Source organism: Clavelina lepadiformis, chromosome 4, assembly GCF_947623445.1.
Source record: "Clavelina lepadiformis chromosome 4, kaClaLepa1.1, whole genome shotgun sequence".
Classification (NCBI taxonomy): domain Eukaryota; kingdom Metazoa; phylum Chordata; class Ascidiacea; order Aplousobranchia; family Clavelinidae; genus Clavelina; species Clavelina lepadiformis.
The window spans coordinates 158,705-172,549 of NC_135243.1; the positions used below are offsets into that span (position 1 = coordinate 158,705).

General features: G+C 39.9%; 5 protein-coding genes across 5 annotated transcripts; all 5 read right to left on the reverse strand.

Annotated features, from left to right (window-relative positions):
• Positions 1-1,619: 1,619 nt before the first annotated feature.
• Positions 1,620-2,671, reverse strand: LOC143453263 (tubulin polymerization-promoting protein family member 2-like). The gene is made up of 5 exons (XM_076954530.1): positions 2,465-2,671; positions 2,291-2,382; positions 2,078-2,219; positions 1,893-1,989; positions 1,620-1,824 (listed from the first exon to the last, which is right to left on the reverse strand). The coding sequence occupies exons 1-5, from the start codon at positions 2,564-2,566 to the stop codon at positions 1,733-1,735; spliced, it is 525 nt and encodes a 174-aa protein (XP_076810645.1). The 5' UTR covers positions 2,567-2,671; the 3' UTR covers positions 1,620-1,732.
• A 1,324-nt stretch (positions 2,672-3,995) lies between these two features.
• LOC143453261 (E3 ubiquitin-protein ligase CHIP-like) lies at positions 3,996-5,605 on the reverse strand. The gene is made up of 8 exons (XM_076954528.1): positions 5,470-5,605; positions 5,334-5,408; positions 5,139-5,262; positions 4,915-5,080; positions 4,781-4,853; positions 4,649-4,705; positions 4,448-4,564; positions 3,996-4,382 (listed from the first exon to the last, which is right to left on the reverse strand). Exons 1-8 carry the CDS (start codon positions 5,557-5,559, stop codon positions 4,257-4,259), a joined length of 828 nt encoding a protein of 275 aa, XP_076810643.1. The 5' UTR covers positions 5,560-5,605; the 3' UTR covers positions 3,996-4,256.
• Positions 5,561-6,088, reverse strand: LOC143453265 (reactive oxygen species modulator 1-like). Its single transcript, XM_076954532.1, has one exon. It carries the CDS (start codon positions 6,030-6,032, stop codon positions 5,787-5,789), a length of 246 nt encoding a protein of 81 aa, XP_076810647.1. The 5' UTR covers positions 6,033-6,088; the 3' UTR covers positions 5,561-5,786.
• LOC143453255 (WD and tetratricopeptide repeats protein 1-like) lies at positions 6,074-8,455 on the reverse strand. The gene has a single exon (XM_076954515.1). It carries the CDS (start codon positions 8,383-8,385, stop codon positions 6,472-6,474), a length of 1,914 nt encoding a protein of 637 aa, XP_076810630.1. The 5' UTR covers positions 8,386-8,455; the 3' UTR covers positions 6,074-6,471.
• Positions 8,456-9,299: 844 nt separating this feature from the next.
• Positions 9,300-11,174, reverse strand: LOC143453262 (derlin-1-like). Its single transcript, XM_076954529.1, has 9 exons — positions 11,020-11,174; positions 10,827-10,926; positions 10,650-10,761; positions 10,527-10,591; positions 10,376-10,402; positions 10,042-10,137; positions 9,917-9,969; positions 9,726-9,836; positions 9,300-9,657 (listed from the first exon to the last, which is right to left on the reverse strand). Exons 1-9 carry the CDS (start codon positions 11,076-11,078, stop codon positions 9,540-9,542), a joined length of 741 nt encoding a protein of 246 aa, XP_076810644.1. The 5' UTR covers positions 11,079-11,174; the 3' UTR covers positions 9,300-9,539.
• Positions 11,175-13,845: the final 2,671 nt, after the last annotated feature.

The following is a 13,845-nucleotide window of genomic DNA, read 5'->3' on the forward strand; positions in this document are numbered from 1 at the left end:
TAAACTACTCATTACCAGCATGAGCAATTTTAAATCCTGCAAAGTAAAAGTACACTCCACCACAGTTACACAAACACGCCATCTTTTCATAGGAAACGAGTGACCTTTTTGTGAAAATCCTTTGAACAAACCAAAATTCTGTTTTAATGAATTAGGCTAAAAGAACAGATGATGATTGATGAGTAATGTTACAACAAATAGACTAAATCACATGCAATTAAATCTATGACGGAAAAGTGACAGACTTGGACTGAAACATTCCCAGAGAAGCTTTAATAATGGTATGGTGTTTCCATCAACGTTACTCTTCGCTGAGTTGACAGGAAAATATCTGATATTGCACTCGTATTCTAACCAAATCCAAATTTTTCTGTAATTTCTATACATACGATCGAATTAATACAATATTGCAATATCCGACAACAGCAGTATATTGACTTGACCAATACTTACCATAACAACGGCTTCAAGATTGATAGAAGATTATAAAATTAGAAGTGCTCTCTCAATCCGATCAACATTCTTGGTATGTCTGGTGTTAGTGCCAAGTAGATAAAAGTCCCAAGGGTGATACAACAGTCGGCGCATTTCAATTTACTTTAGAGTTGATTACTAATTGACTGAATATTGCCATAAGTGAAGTGAAGATCTCACCGCACAGGCATAGAACAGTGCACAAGTGACTCGCAAAATTTGATCACATAACGTCATGATTTCGTGTCAATTCGTTACAGCGAAAAAAACATCACGAAATTTACCCGCAATCTTGGATCAGCCGATCCGTGTTTCTGTAGGCTGCTCAAAATTGATCTGCCATCGTTGAACAGCGGATCCATGAGCAAATTTGATCCGACTTTCTGCATGTCCCCCTTAACTAACTTATACTGAAACAGGGTTTCTCAAACCTCACATGTTGTGAACTTTTTGCGTTTGTTCAACAAATTCAACTTTAAACCGAATTGTTTTCTGTTGATGTATTCGCTTCACTATTTCCATTACGTAGTTATTTTACTGCTGTTACTTTCATTGATTGGGTGCATTTCTATGACGTCGCCATAGGCAAAAATACCACTATAGAGGTTTGTGACGAGTCGTCTATTGTTTAAATATCATTGTCCACCCATCGAGGGGTCACAAACAAGTTTGAATTTTAAAATGGGGTCGCAGAACAAAAAGTTTGAGAAACCCTGAGCTAAAAGATTTGTTTTGTTTCAGTAAATTGTGGTTCTAATCTAAAGTCAAGATTGTGGAATTAACTGCAAGTTCAAGTATTTTGAAATAATGAGCTTTAACTTCTAATTTCACAAGGGAAAGACTTTGGCTGACCGATTGTCGCTCATTCAACATTCGCCCAATAGTTTGGGAAATGTAGTTTGGCGATATTTCCACTTCATATGGAATATGAGAGGACGTATATTTTTGTCTGAAAATTTGTTTTAGCACCTGTCATTGCAACCCACTTAGATGTTACTCAGAAGGAGATTTCCGCCAAAATTACCAAGAATATGAAGATACCATTTCAACTTCGAGAATTTCAGCTGAATGGACAAGCCGTAAAAATTCAGAGGCAATTTGCCCAGTTATTACCAAGATCTTTGTTCAGCCATAATCATCACAACTTATTGATATAAACAGCATGCAAAAGCTTTATTTAACAATAACCTTATTACAACCATTATTACGTCACACAAAAAGCAATTAATGTTTCATTGAAAATAAGTAGCACGTGGTCTCAGTTGTCAGCTTTCTTTTCGTACGTTCCCTGCCCTTTGTAGTTGCCGACATATCCACTGTTTTCCGCTATATCCGCGCGACCTGCCGCACCTGGAGAATAAGACATTGTTACGTCGTAAAAATAAATTATTACGCAGCAAAAACAAAATTGGACAAACCGAGTCCTTTTCCGTCTTCGCCGAAACGCTGCTTGTGACTTCCGGTATAACCGGAAGTGTCGGTCATTTTCTCAACGCCCCCGGTCTTTGACGTTTTCTTTGATGCACAAAATATATGACGCCACAGTTCACATAACATAGCTGCATTTTTACGTCATACTGGAGAAGAATCTTACGTCACTTACCGTAACTCCTTTAGCCATTGGCTTCTTGTCAACGACGAGGGAAAATATCTCCTTCTCTTTTCCAACGCCATAAATCTTTTCGCCCCAAACCAACAACAGATTCTCGAATTGCTGCAATGTCAGGGTCTTTGCGCCCTTGGTCCTGCATTCACACATAGTCGTGTACATCGTGTTAGACAAAGAAAATCATGACATGAACAGACGTGAACATACACATGCTTTGAGAAGTCGATATCGGCGTCAGTGGTTGTAATTTTCTTCTTCCCCTTGTTAGCATCGCTGGACAGTATGTGGTCCTTGCACAACTAAAAGAACATCTTTGTTATAATTTTCCATGATAAGAACATGTAATTGTGCGCAAACAATCGTGGGTTTGCATACACTCACTTTTACAAAGTTCTTATTGTTTAAGCCAGCCGCTTTGCCCTTAACATTGCCGACGCCTTGTGCTGAGTAGGCTTCAAACACAGTTTGTAGTTCCTTCGACATAATTGATGATGTCACTCTTAAGTAAAATAACACGTCACTATCTGCGCATAAACATAATAATTGCGAGAGTACAAAAAGTTACACTGCTATGCTGGAAACTGTCTAAGCCCGCTCCTTTTGGCAGCCTAGTCCAGAGTTTTCTCCTATGAACTTCGTTCATAACTCGGCTGATAAAACTACGGCTGACGTAGATGTTGCCATGGTAACGCAAGTGACGTGTGACAACGCCCGCTGTTAAAACCAATTCGACAATGAAAATATCGTTTGATGCACTGTACTATGGTTGCCACAAGGAATAATATAATCAACTATAAGGCACAACTGGTTAAAAACAGAACTTTATTTTTGCCACCGTTTCATTATTCGGGTTAACTTCATCTGGAGATTCTGGACAATCGGAATAAATAAAGTTCTGTTTTTCACCAATTAAGCCTCAATTTGCTGATTATCGTTTGATATATTTAACAACAGACCCATTAAATTGACCGCCATAGAATTTGACTAAGCAATTTACGGTTCATCTTCTTATGTTGGGTTCAAAACGTTTGCAACAACTGCTGATGACTTACCACAGATTAGTTTAACTCTAAGTGAATAGGAACTTTCTTAAAATGTCTCAAAGACTGCCTCCACTCTTTCTATAAATGCACCTGATTTATTTCTATTCCTGTTTTCTAAACCAATCAGTCGCCTAATTAATGGATTTTAAATTACATAATAATGTGACGTTTTTTTCGTCACAATAAGTTACGTTATACAAGTGGTTTGCATTTAAGTCCTCAACCAAGTTAACTGAAGTGAGCGCTGTCTCTGTAGGAATGCGCTCGCCCCAGACACCCAAGCATCGACCATTCAACGCACTCAACAAACAACTTGTGTAAATACTTAATCTAATATCAGCGCTTCTCCACGAAACCACAGAATGAAAACGAACGCTGACAATGGTTTGGAACAATCGACCAATCAAATTTCTCCTCAATGACTGTAACGTCAAATATCAAAACAGAACAATGACTTCGACTGACCCCGCCCATTGTCTCGTCACAAGAAAACAACGCTCTTAGGTTACTTGTAGATTGAATGTGCGCGTGTGTGTTTGCGGGTATTATGACATCATAAAAGCTTGTTTGGTAACTATGGCCTTTGTTTCCAACGAATTCAAAAGGTTCGTTGGTTTGAAGGGAATATCGACTGAACGATCCGGCGTTTGAAACACTTGGACGATTCCCCTTCGTTTAAACTTGGCCATTAAATAATTCATTTCATCGAACAGCGTTGAGTGACGTCACAATCGCCTATTTCAACAAAATTCCTTTGCTGCCTGAAAGAGGTCATCGATAAAGCCCGAGCCTCGACTACAACGCATTTGCCGGTGTTCCACGCGCAGATACTTTTCTGCTTTCATTATGAAATTTATGAAGCATGCGCAGCACATGAAAGACGCTTTTTATTGATAATACTGCGGGATATTTGGCTGTTTCGGAAGTACTATGACGTTATATCATCTGCACAATGACGTCATAGGTCATCGGAAAATAAAAACTTTTATAAGGAAATATTTACACACGAGGGCGTCATCGAGACTGCGGCATTTGCCACCAACATATTTGGAATGAACGCACAGTGACATCTGGCGGCTGGCAGTACAGTTCCCTGAATGCGCTAAGTGGTGCCCAGGAGAGTAGAGAAGTTAGTAGTCCTCGACCCATCCATTGTCTTCAACGAAGTGAGATATCGCCTCCTTCATCGCCAAGTTCGGAATCAGCTGAGTCAACTTCAGTTCGTGCCGAGTCACCGGGTCAAAGTGGCCAACTCTCTGCATAAATAAATCACAGAAGCGTTATGCACAGAGCATGAAGAAATCATAGCGCTGCAAATCACCTGAAGATGCTCCTCTATGTCCTTCCTGTCATAGGTGATCCCACTCGGAGTGATCACTGGATCTTTCATGATCTCAAAACTTATCTTCCCGCACAAGTAGTCCGGAACATCCCTCTTCTGAATTGTGATGTCATAAGAATCAAAAGTTATGTAATAATTCGAACAAACAAATAATAACAAAGTGATGATGACGTCACCAACCTTTCGTCGTTCATCAATTTGCGCGAAGAGCGAGTTTAATTCTTCTTTCCTCTTCTCCTGAAATTAGAACATGGACATCATATAAATGATGATGACACCAGCGATCAGGTTTTGAGAAAATCAAAAACTTACAAATTTCTTCCCAACCTCATCCTCGTCATCCTTGGAAGCATCCTCTTCCAGTTTTCTTCTTTCTTCCAGTTCCCTGCGAGAAAAGTTTTACTTCAAACAGTCCAAGTATGATGTCATAACCATCGACCTCTGACCTTTTCTTGTCTTTGTTTATGAGGTCATTGAGATAAGTTTGAAGTTCTATTTCTTCTCGAATTCGCTCCCGTTCCGCTTTCTCCCATTTCTTTTTTCGGGCCGATCGCAAAGTTGCCGCAATGTCGTCGCCGAAGTTCAATTTTTGCTGCTTTGCCAGCTCGTGCGCTAAACACACGTTAATAATCAGCTCTGTCACTCTAGCACCTTATGACATCACTATTACCTTTTGTGAGGTGGACAATGGCGTCATCAAATCGATCAAGCTCGACGTCTGATTGGCCAATAAAGAAGTGACCTTTGACCGACTGGGCGTCATGATCAAGAGCGAGTTTGCAATCCGATATCACCTGGACAGTGTTAGAACGACACTCATTTTGAAGCGGCAACTGCTTCAACCTGACATAGAAACATCATTTACCTCCTTCCACCTCTGCAGCTTGAGATTGCAAAGAGCGCGGTTCGTATAAAACACAGCTGTTGACCCATTCTTGTTCTGAGCACACAATTCACATTGTGATGTCATTCATGCAATGCACCAGCACACAAATACTCACTATGGCTTTGCTGTACTGCTTAATTGCTTCTTCGTACTTCTTCTGCGAAAATAACCGATTGCCTTCGAGCTTGTATTGCATAGCAGCCATGTTGCTATGGTTACCATTTACCAAGAAACAAAATTCATCATATGTTAGAAAGTTAAGCGTGAAAATTGATATGAAATACCGAGACAATTATTGTGTCATAAAAGAACAATTTTGGTTCAAAAAAAAGCAAACTACGCAGCATTTAATGACATCATCAATAATGTCTATGACACCATAAGTAGTGTTTGTGACATCATCTTTTTTGTTCGTGGCATCACACGGAAAGGTCATAGACATCCTCTCATCCCCATCCCGATGGCCATGAATGTCCCGAATGTTCCTCCACTCTGCAGCATCGTCTTCCCAATCCCGCCGAGGAGTTCTCGACCCCTCATGCCCATCCGCAGCCCCCCGAATGTTCCGAAGATGACCCCGGCCCCCATGCCGACAGTGAAGCCCATCATGAACCCCATCTTGATGGTGCCCCAGCATGACGGCTTCTGTGCATGCACGACGCTTCCTCCTACTGGCATCTCAACAGAACAAGTTTTAAAACGTGACCTAGCGTGACCTGCTAAAAGAAAAAAATCACATAAACACTGTTGCACGTTAATTAAACTTTGCTAATTGCAGCGAGGAGAAAACTGAAATAAGAAAACAAAACCACCCAATGCCCAAATATAATCTTGTTGAGCTGGAGGCAATTTATGGTGATAGGTGCCTTGTGTTGTCTGAATAACACAAAGAACGAATATAACAATGAGCAACTTAGAATGTAATCGAAAAAGAACGATGACTGACGCAGGAAACATAGACAACAAACAAAACATTAAACTAGGTAAAGGCACAACACCAACAGCCCCGACAATATCACCATAGAAATCACAACTGTCCATGTCAGTTTGCAAAATACACCAAGATAGAAGATAATTATTTGATACAAAGAGCATTAAAACATAGACACATCCTTGCTCAGCTTGTCCTGCATGGAATGATCTCTCCCTCCATCTCCATCTCATCCCCGTTGCTCCTCATCCCCATTGAGAGGAGCATGGAGTCAAATGAGTTCATCTTCATCCTGTCCTGGTTGGCACTCGCTGTGCTCTCAAGATCAACCACGGCTCTCTCGTCCGAGCTACCACCGGCAGCGCTCCAGAGCCGCACGACAGGGTCAATGCCACTAGTGGCGAGCATACACACCGAGGGATGGGGCTGGACACAGTTGACGATGGACCCGTCCCCCTGCATCGCGAGGACAAGGTTTGTCGTCTTCTTCTCCCAGATGAAGAATGCTCCATCATCTGAGCCGGCGATGATGAACTGTCCGTCACTACCAAAGAAATTTGCTTCTTTGATGTCGGTTGTGGTGTTGCAGTGGCCGCAGAAACGGAGTCGATAGTCAGAAATATTCTGAGCGAGCACGAGTTCGCTGTTGGCCGACGAGTCCTGCGACTTTTTGCGCTTTTCATGGCTTTTCAATGCACTTTTAATGTCCTTCTCCAGAGCTTGGCATGCACGATTGCTGGCGTAATCCGGGTGGTTGTTCTTGAAATTTTTCATGCAAACTTTCGCCTCACTCAGCCATCGAAGCTCATATAAACATCTTATTAAACGAAAACTTGCTTTTGTGTAACTGGGGTCTAATTTAAGGGCAGTATGGCAATCTCTCAGTGCAGCATAAACATCACCGTCCCAGGCGCGCTTTATCAACGCAGCCGCACGATTCCCGTACAAAATAGGAGCTTTTGGTGCCATGGCAATGGCCCCACTATAAGTTGTAATAGCAGCCTGGAAGTGCTTCTGACAGAACAAGTCATTTGCCTGGTCCTTCAAATGCTCCACCTTCTCTTCCAGAGACGGGACTTCGTCGGAATACTGATCCAAATTCATCTCCGGGATCAATGGGGGACGAAACCCATTTGTGTGGCTCGTGTGCGTCTCCATGTGGTCATCTTGGTGGTTTTTTAATCCGTTCTTCGTGCTAATCAACTTATGAGGATTCAACGGGTAGAGAGACTCCTGTCTCTCATAGAGATCATATAAATAAACATGTTCCCCACCAACATTAACGAGCAGTTCACTGCCAGCTGCATTAAACGCGAGGTACGTGGAACATAGGAAGCGACTACTCTGTCGATATTCAGACTGGGCCTGGGGGAGATGTCCAGGTATATAGTAGGTCGGGCAATATCTTGCTTCCTGGCTGCAATTTCCATTATTAGGAGGAGCAGCATCCTTTATCATCCTGCGATCAAAGATGCGGACATAAGCATCGTTTGATCCAACTGCAAGGAGGTGAGACTGAGTGGGGTTGATGGCGAGACATTTGCACTCCGCGCCTCGGCCACAAAGTGACTTGAGATCAATTAAAATCTTGGCACATCTTCCCTCTGACTCTCGAATGTCAAACTCTCGGATGATTCCATCTTCTGAGGCCGACCATAACTGATGAGGAGCATCGGAGGAAACAACAAGACGCTTGACACGATTTCCACAAGAAAATTGATGAACTTTCTCTTTATAGTCGACATCATGGATGAAAACTTGGTGGTCGCCTGCACCAGTTGCAACAAACCGGTCTCGAGATTTTGGATAAAATTTGACGGAGAAGATGTTTCCTCTGTGACCGGTGTTGACCACATTTCGTGCTTGATGCATGAAAGGGTCCCATAAGATGACGTTGGTGTCGTCCGACCCACTAACCAGCAGTGTCCCCGACTCATTCCAGTCCAGGCAATTAACGCAGCCCTCGTGACCTTTCAACTCTTGCTCCAAACCAAGTTTATTTAACAACGAAGCATCGATTTGACTTTTCGAAACAAATTGCTCTCTATAGCGATTGTCAACTTCTCTTCTCCGCAAGCGATGGATGATGTCACTTTCCATCTTATTCAACCCCAGTATGCATGACAAACTACTAAGTATACAACAATGGCCCTAACCTGGTAACAATAAAGATCAAAAATAAACTAAACTGGGACTCCATTATGAAAATATTGTCAACTATCGAATAATCTGATGAATGACAAACTAAAATGCTAGAATAATATATTATTTTTGTACAAATCAAATCTTTCCAAAGTCAGCAGTAAGCAAGTCAAGATAAATATTCAAAATATTATAGTCAACACTCAACATATCCCTCAGTAAAACATTTCACCAGCAAATTGACAGGATAGAAGTGGACGAAAGTTCACTTTAACTTAAGACTGTACAATCTAGAGTCTAGACGCAATTTGATAAATCAGGCGTGCTGGTGAAGTCTATAAGCAGAGCCAACCCGCGCTGATGTTGATGACTTTTTAGTACAAGACTGGTTTCTTAATTATAGAGCTTAGATCACAAGTCATAGAAATCACAGAAATATTCTTGCTGCGATGTATGAAGTGGTTTGTTATATAATATGGTATGATAATAATCTTGATCTTCGGGGACCAAGAAAAGTCTTTGGACGTCTTAAACCCGGCGACATCCGACGAAAGCAGGTTACCGAGCAAACCTTTACAGGTGTAACACCTCGCTTGCATCACTTATTTAAGTGCAGAGAGCATGAAATAGGCTGTTATCCTTATTGTGGCATGAAAAAACAACAAATACTTCACGGAATAAAGTCGCCGGGGCTAAAAATGTGCAGAGTTTCATAATGATGCTACAGAGATGGAAAGTCCAGTGACCACCAAACCCAGATATGTTTCGGCCAACGCTGAAAACAGGTTTGGAAAATCGCTCACATGACAAGTCATAGCCACCATTCTATTGCTGACGTCGGTTGACAGAAACCATGTTAAACTCTCATAAAATACAACATTGCACGAACTGTTTTATTAACAAGAACACAACATCAGTGAGCGCGCAGGTTATCTAAATATGCATCTCGAAAGCATGACGACGCAACATTTTCTTATTTGTGCCAACTTAGGTGGCACTACTTGGGGATTTCCCCACCTGATTGGAAGTAGGTCACGTTATAAGTTCAATCTGATGCTTCAACTAAAAGATTAAAACTATTAACAGCAGAATTCGCGGAGGTGAATTGCTGTTTAGTCGTCTCCTAAGCGCTGCCCCGCACCCCATGCATGCCCCCCCTGCTGCTCCCTTCTCCTTGATGCAGGGGCACTTCCAAACCCTGTCCTTTCTCCGCTAGGAAAGTAACGATATCTAAAACATAGACACCACATTACATAGACATCACATTAGTAGATTAAAGACAGTTGACAGGTACTGACAGAAATTGTGGCGTTTCCAGAAAAGATCTTCCTCCAAAATCAATGGGATATTTGAACTTGAGGAAGAAGTACATATGACCGATGAATATGCCAAAAAGCTCGTTCATACCGCTGCGAACAAAAGTAAATCAATAAAATTGTTTGGTTCTTTCTGGTTAACCAGGTGTCAATCAAAGCAAGTTGCAAGTTACCCTCCACGGATGATCATATTGAACGCGAAGAGAACCCACGGAAGATAAGCAGCCTGAAACATCATGAAAATAAAACTTGATGACACGCAAAGAGCGGCAGTTAAAGACTAGCTAAAAAAACTCACTTTGAATCTCGTGCCGAACCAAAAAGAAACAATTTGGTCGCGGTTGACTTGGCACCAAATGTAAAGCACTGAAAATACGAGCATTTCAAAGAGGATCTGTCACAAACATACATTATGACACGATTGTTATGACACAGCAGAAAAGTACATGACAACATAAGCTCACTTTAAATATACCGTAATTAGAATAGATTCATTATACTAAATTCATTCCAGCAATGGATTCAAAGCATTCTATCAAGCAGCAAATCTTTATACATGTGATAATATATCCTACACGTTTATTAACAAGTGATTGGTAGATTATCCGAACAAAAAATTAAAATCCACTCACTTTGATGTCAAGGGCCAGAGCTAACAGCTTAACGTCAAAAGAAATGTTAAGGCGAAAACTTATCGTGAAAAGTAGCAATAAAGCTAACAATTGCCCAAACAATGTGATGGCAATATGATGTAACAATTGACATTGTTGCTAAAAAGGATACGACTGCGGTGACCCAGTTGAAAAGGATAAGAAACAAATAATCTGCGGTTCGTCCAGAAAATATTCCTGATGAGAAACGAGTGTTAAAATGTTAAGGCGCATAATTATATGATGTCAATGTCACCTGTTTCGAGTCTGGTTGAGTAACTGTACAGAAGATAGAGTGTGATTAGATAATGGAAGCCGGTCATGGGCGTGATCGGGTAAAAGACTGCAGCCGTCACTGGTCGCCATATCTAGGACATCAACACATTATAATTTCTATGTCAACTCGAAGCTTGTTGCACAGGACGAGAATTACCTGGAACTTGTTGATGAATTGGTAGAAGTCAAGTATGAGCCACCAGCCATTAAATACTCCGAACCTCGCTGCCAGTGGCACCACCACTGATGCTGTGAACCTGGAAAAACACAAAATTATTACCTTTAATATAAGATTAGACACTATGCAACATGAGAAGATGTTAACTAAGGTGTTGTTGGTTTATGCTCACCAGTATTTTGATATCTGAGGAATGCTTCGGTACCAATCTCCTATATCTGACTCGGACATTTTTTCAATGAACTATGAGTCAAAATTTTTATAAAACTTAAAAACAAAACAAAAAAATTTAAAACACTTCAAACGAAGAATTACATTAAACTAATATGCTCAAGCGTAACCTGCCGGCCAGGCTAAGTTTCTTCTCAAAATCGTCTGTCTGAACATTCATTACCGTTATGCTATGGTCAATGTTTGAGGCACAGTTATTTCCAGGTTTATTGCGTTACAAGTCATTTTTGTGTGTTACAATGCGCGCTCTTAGCTGTTTACGCGCCTGCCTTTGTTTTTTAGGAACAACATCTTGTTAAAAACAGCTTTTCTTTAGTTTTTTTAAGTTCTCTGTAACTTCGTTTGCTGACTAGCTGAAATGCTCATTCTGTTGATGACAATAGCACCAGCAGGAAACTTATAGTTTTACAATTATAATCAAAGATATAATGAAAAAGAAATTTCCTCGCAAAACTAGCAGTTGGCTACTTACTTGAGCATTCCTATCTTCCGTTTTTATCAAAGTTTTTTACAAAGCCGGACAAATGTCACCATCGCACAGTTCAGCTCACCACCTCAAAACTGCAAGGCCACATCAACATTCATAGAAATCTAACAAAATGATAAAGCAAAATTGAAAAATACATTGCAGCTTACTTACGATACTTTTATTTTATCTATATTTTTATTTAAGATATTCAATACAATCGATAGTTTTGTAAATCACACTTGCAATGTAATTTATATTGATTGTATTTCACTTAATTTAAAATAAAAATATTTCTTAATACCTTTTGTGAATCTAACTTAGCAACGATGTTAAGTCAGTACCACCTTATTCTACTGGTACAATTTCACAGTATTGCTGCAGGCAGGCTATTTATGATTGATGTGCAGTGTCATGGGGTTTTTCTTCTTCATTCTGATGGATTGGATATCTGTTGTCGAACCTCAAAAAATATGAACTTACAAAAAAGAATTTTGAAAATTTCGAGTTAATGCGATTTTAAATATTCACCACTTGAGGAAGATTAGGTTGGTGAGCACTGGTCACGCTTAATGATTTTCTTCAATATATCAGTTTCTGAAGGTAGAACAGTCAAACAATTACCATGTTTACTATTTTTGGAGTAAAGGAATTCATTTTAGCGGTAAAAAGTTTCTTAAACATTTCCTTTATACAGTAAATTTAAACAGTAAATCATTCATTTTTGAATGAAGTTCAAAGGTCAAGTTCATGACGCAACTATGGCGAAGGCTAAAAGGCTGTTAGGTTGTTAAGTTAATCGGTTGCTGACTCCTGACTCAAAAGGCTGCTGTTTCTGTTGTAAAATACCTTCGCTCATATATTAAAGTTAAAACACAACCATCTTAGTTTAAGACTTTAATCGAATCATCTGTCCTGCGTGCGCAAGCAAAGCAGAAAGCGAACTGGTGGAGAAACGAATGTCATGCGTGGAAATCAATACATGCTGGGAACATTCCGAGGGCGCCAACCAGCGACAAACCGAACAAACACCCAACGGCCGCTACACAACTACAAATAGCAGAGATCTCCGAAACAAAACTTTTGAATATTTATGTTTTATGGTTCGAGTATTTTCCCATATTCGTCAAGTTTGGAACAACAGATACTTCAACAACAACAAATAACGGCACATGCAATTAATATTTTTGAAACATCTATCAACATATCTGTTGGCACGAAAGCTGCTGTTTTATCCTTGTATTAAAATGATGAATTTATTTGTTTACTGCCTGGAATGAAAGATTGTGTGAGTGTTTTCAAGAATGTCCATCAAAAAAAGAAATTTTTCCGATGAAATTCAAGCCAGGTTTTGGGAATGCATCATATGCGTTATTAATTTTCACACTGCAGCAGGGATAACGTGCAAGTTGCTTTGAATGATTATGCAGCTTGGGTGGGGACTGGTGGGTGGGATTAATAGTGGAAGTAGACATTGCTCAGCTGGATACACAAGTGCAGTTCATGCATCCACCAGAGCACTTCACATGTCACTTTTTTACCTTCAATGGTTGAGATGTGCCGGGTTCCATTCCAGCAAAGTTGCAGTTACTGGAAGGTCTTACAGCATTTCTGCAGAAGGTTTGAGTAGCAGTGGTTCATTTAAAAAATGTTAAACTGCTTTCTCTTAAGATTTTTGGCACTGCTAATTTGCCCAACTTAACTTTTCAAAAATCTGTCGAATCTCCATTATAGAGGCCCTGTGCCGTAACTTAGCCATTTTCTTGAAGAAAATCGACAAAATTACTTTTTTGTACTGTTAAGGAATAAATTTTTATGCCTTCCATCATTTCTAATCAAATTTTTTGTTCGCCTTGTAGTCAAAATATCCGCATTATAAATTTGTTATGACTACCTGAAGTCTGTTAATATTCTATCATGTGTGAGTATAACTAGCATATAATCACCTGGGAGTAACAACGATACCAAAATATGCCTACAAAGCATTGCTTGTGGCAAATACCATACTACAAAAAATTTCTAAAATTTTGCTCAGGAGATCATTTCTGCTTTTATAAATACATGAAAAACTTGACGTTTGATCTTCATTCAAAAACCCTAATTAATTACATGAGGGAGATGTTTTACAGACTTTTTTTGGCTGAATTGAATTCCTTGACTCCAAATGGTAAATGCTCACTAACTTAATCTCTCTCAAGTGGTGGAAATTTCAAAATGTGTTGAGTCGAAAACAACCGGAAATATTTTCAAAATTTTATGAGGCTCTGCAACACATTCATATAATTAGTAGATATAAAAATA

Excerpts from the sequence above, each read along its gene's own strand:
- LOC143453263 (XM_076954530.1), bottom strand. The coding sequence starts at position 2,566 with ATGTCGAAGGAACTACAAACTGTGTTTGAAGCCTACTCAGCACAAGGC. Across the intron at positions 2,383-2,464 it reads ACAATAAGAACTTTGTAAAA|TTGTGCAAGGACCACATACT; the intron begins GTGAGTGTATGC and ends ATGTTCTTTTAG. Across the intron at positions 1,825-1,892 it reads CGAAGACGGAAAAGGACTCG|GTGCGGCAGGTCGCGCGGAT; the intron begins GTTTGTCCAATT and ends CTTATTCTCCAG.
- LOC143453261 (XM_076954528.1), bottom strand. The coding sequence starts at position 5,559 with ATGGCTGCTATGCAATACAAGCTCGAAGGCAATCGGTTATTTTCGCAG. Across the intron at positions 4,854-4,914 it reads ATAAACAAAGACAAGAAAAG|GGAACTGGAAGAAAGAAGAA; the intron begins GTCAGAGGTCGA and ends CTTTTCTCGCAG. Across the intron at positions 4,706-4,780 it reads ATGAGGTTGGGAAGAAATTT|GAGAAGAGGAAAGAAGAATT; the intron begins GTAAGTTTTTGA and ends TTCTAATTTCAG.
- LOC143453265 (XM_076954532.1), bottom strand. The coding sequence starts at position 6,032 with ATGCCAGTAGGAGGAAGCGTCGTGCATGCACAGAAGCCGTCATGCTGG.
- LOC143453255 (XM_076954515.1), bottom strand. The coding sequence starts at position 8,385 with ATGGAAAGTGACATCATCCATCGCTTGCGGAGAAGAGAAGTTGACAAT.
- LOC143453262 (XM_076954529.1), bottom strand. The coding sequence starts at position 11,078 with ATGTCCGAGTCAGATATAGGAGATTGGTACCGAAGCATTCCTCAGATA. Across the intron at positions 10,927-11,019 it reads CCTCAGATATCAAAATACTG|GTTCACAGCATCAGTGGTGG; the intron begins GTGAGCATAAAC and ends GTGTTTTTCCAG. Across the intron at positions 10,592-10,649 it reads CTCAACCAGACTCGAAACAG|GAATATTTTCTGGACGAACC; the intron begins GTGACATTGACA and ends GTTTCTCATCAG.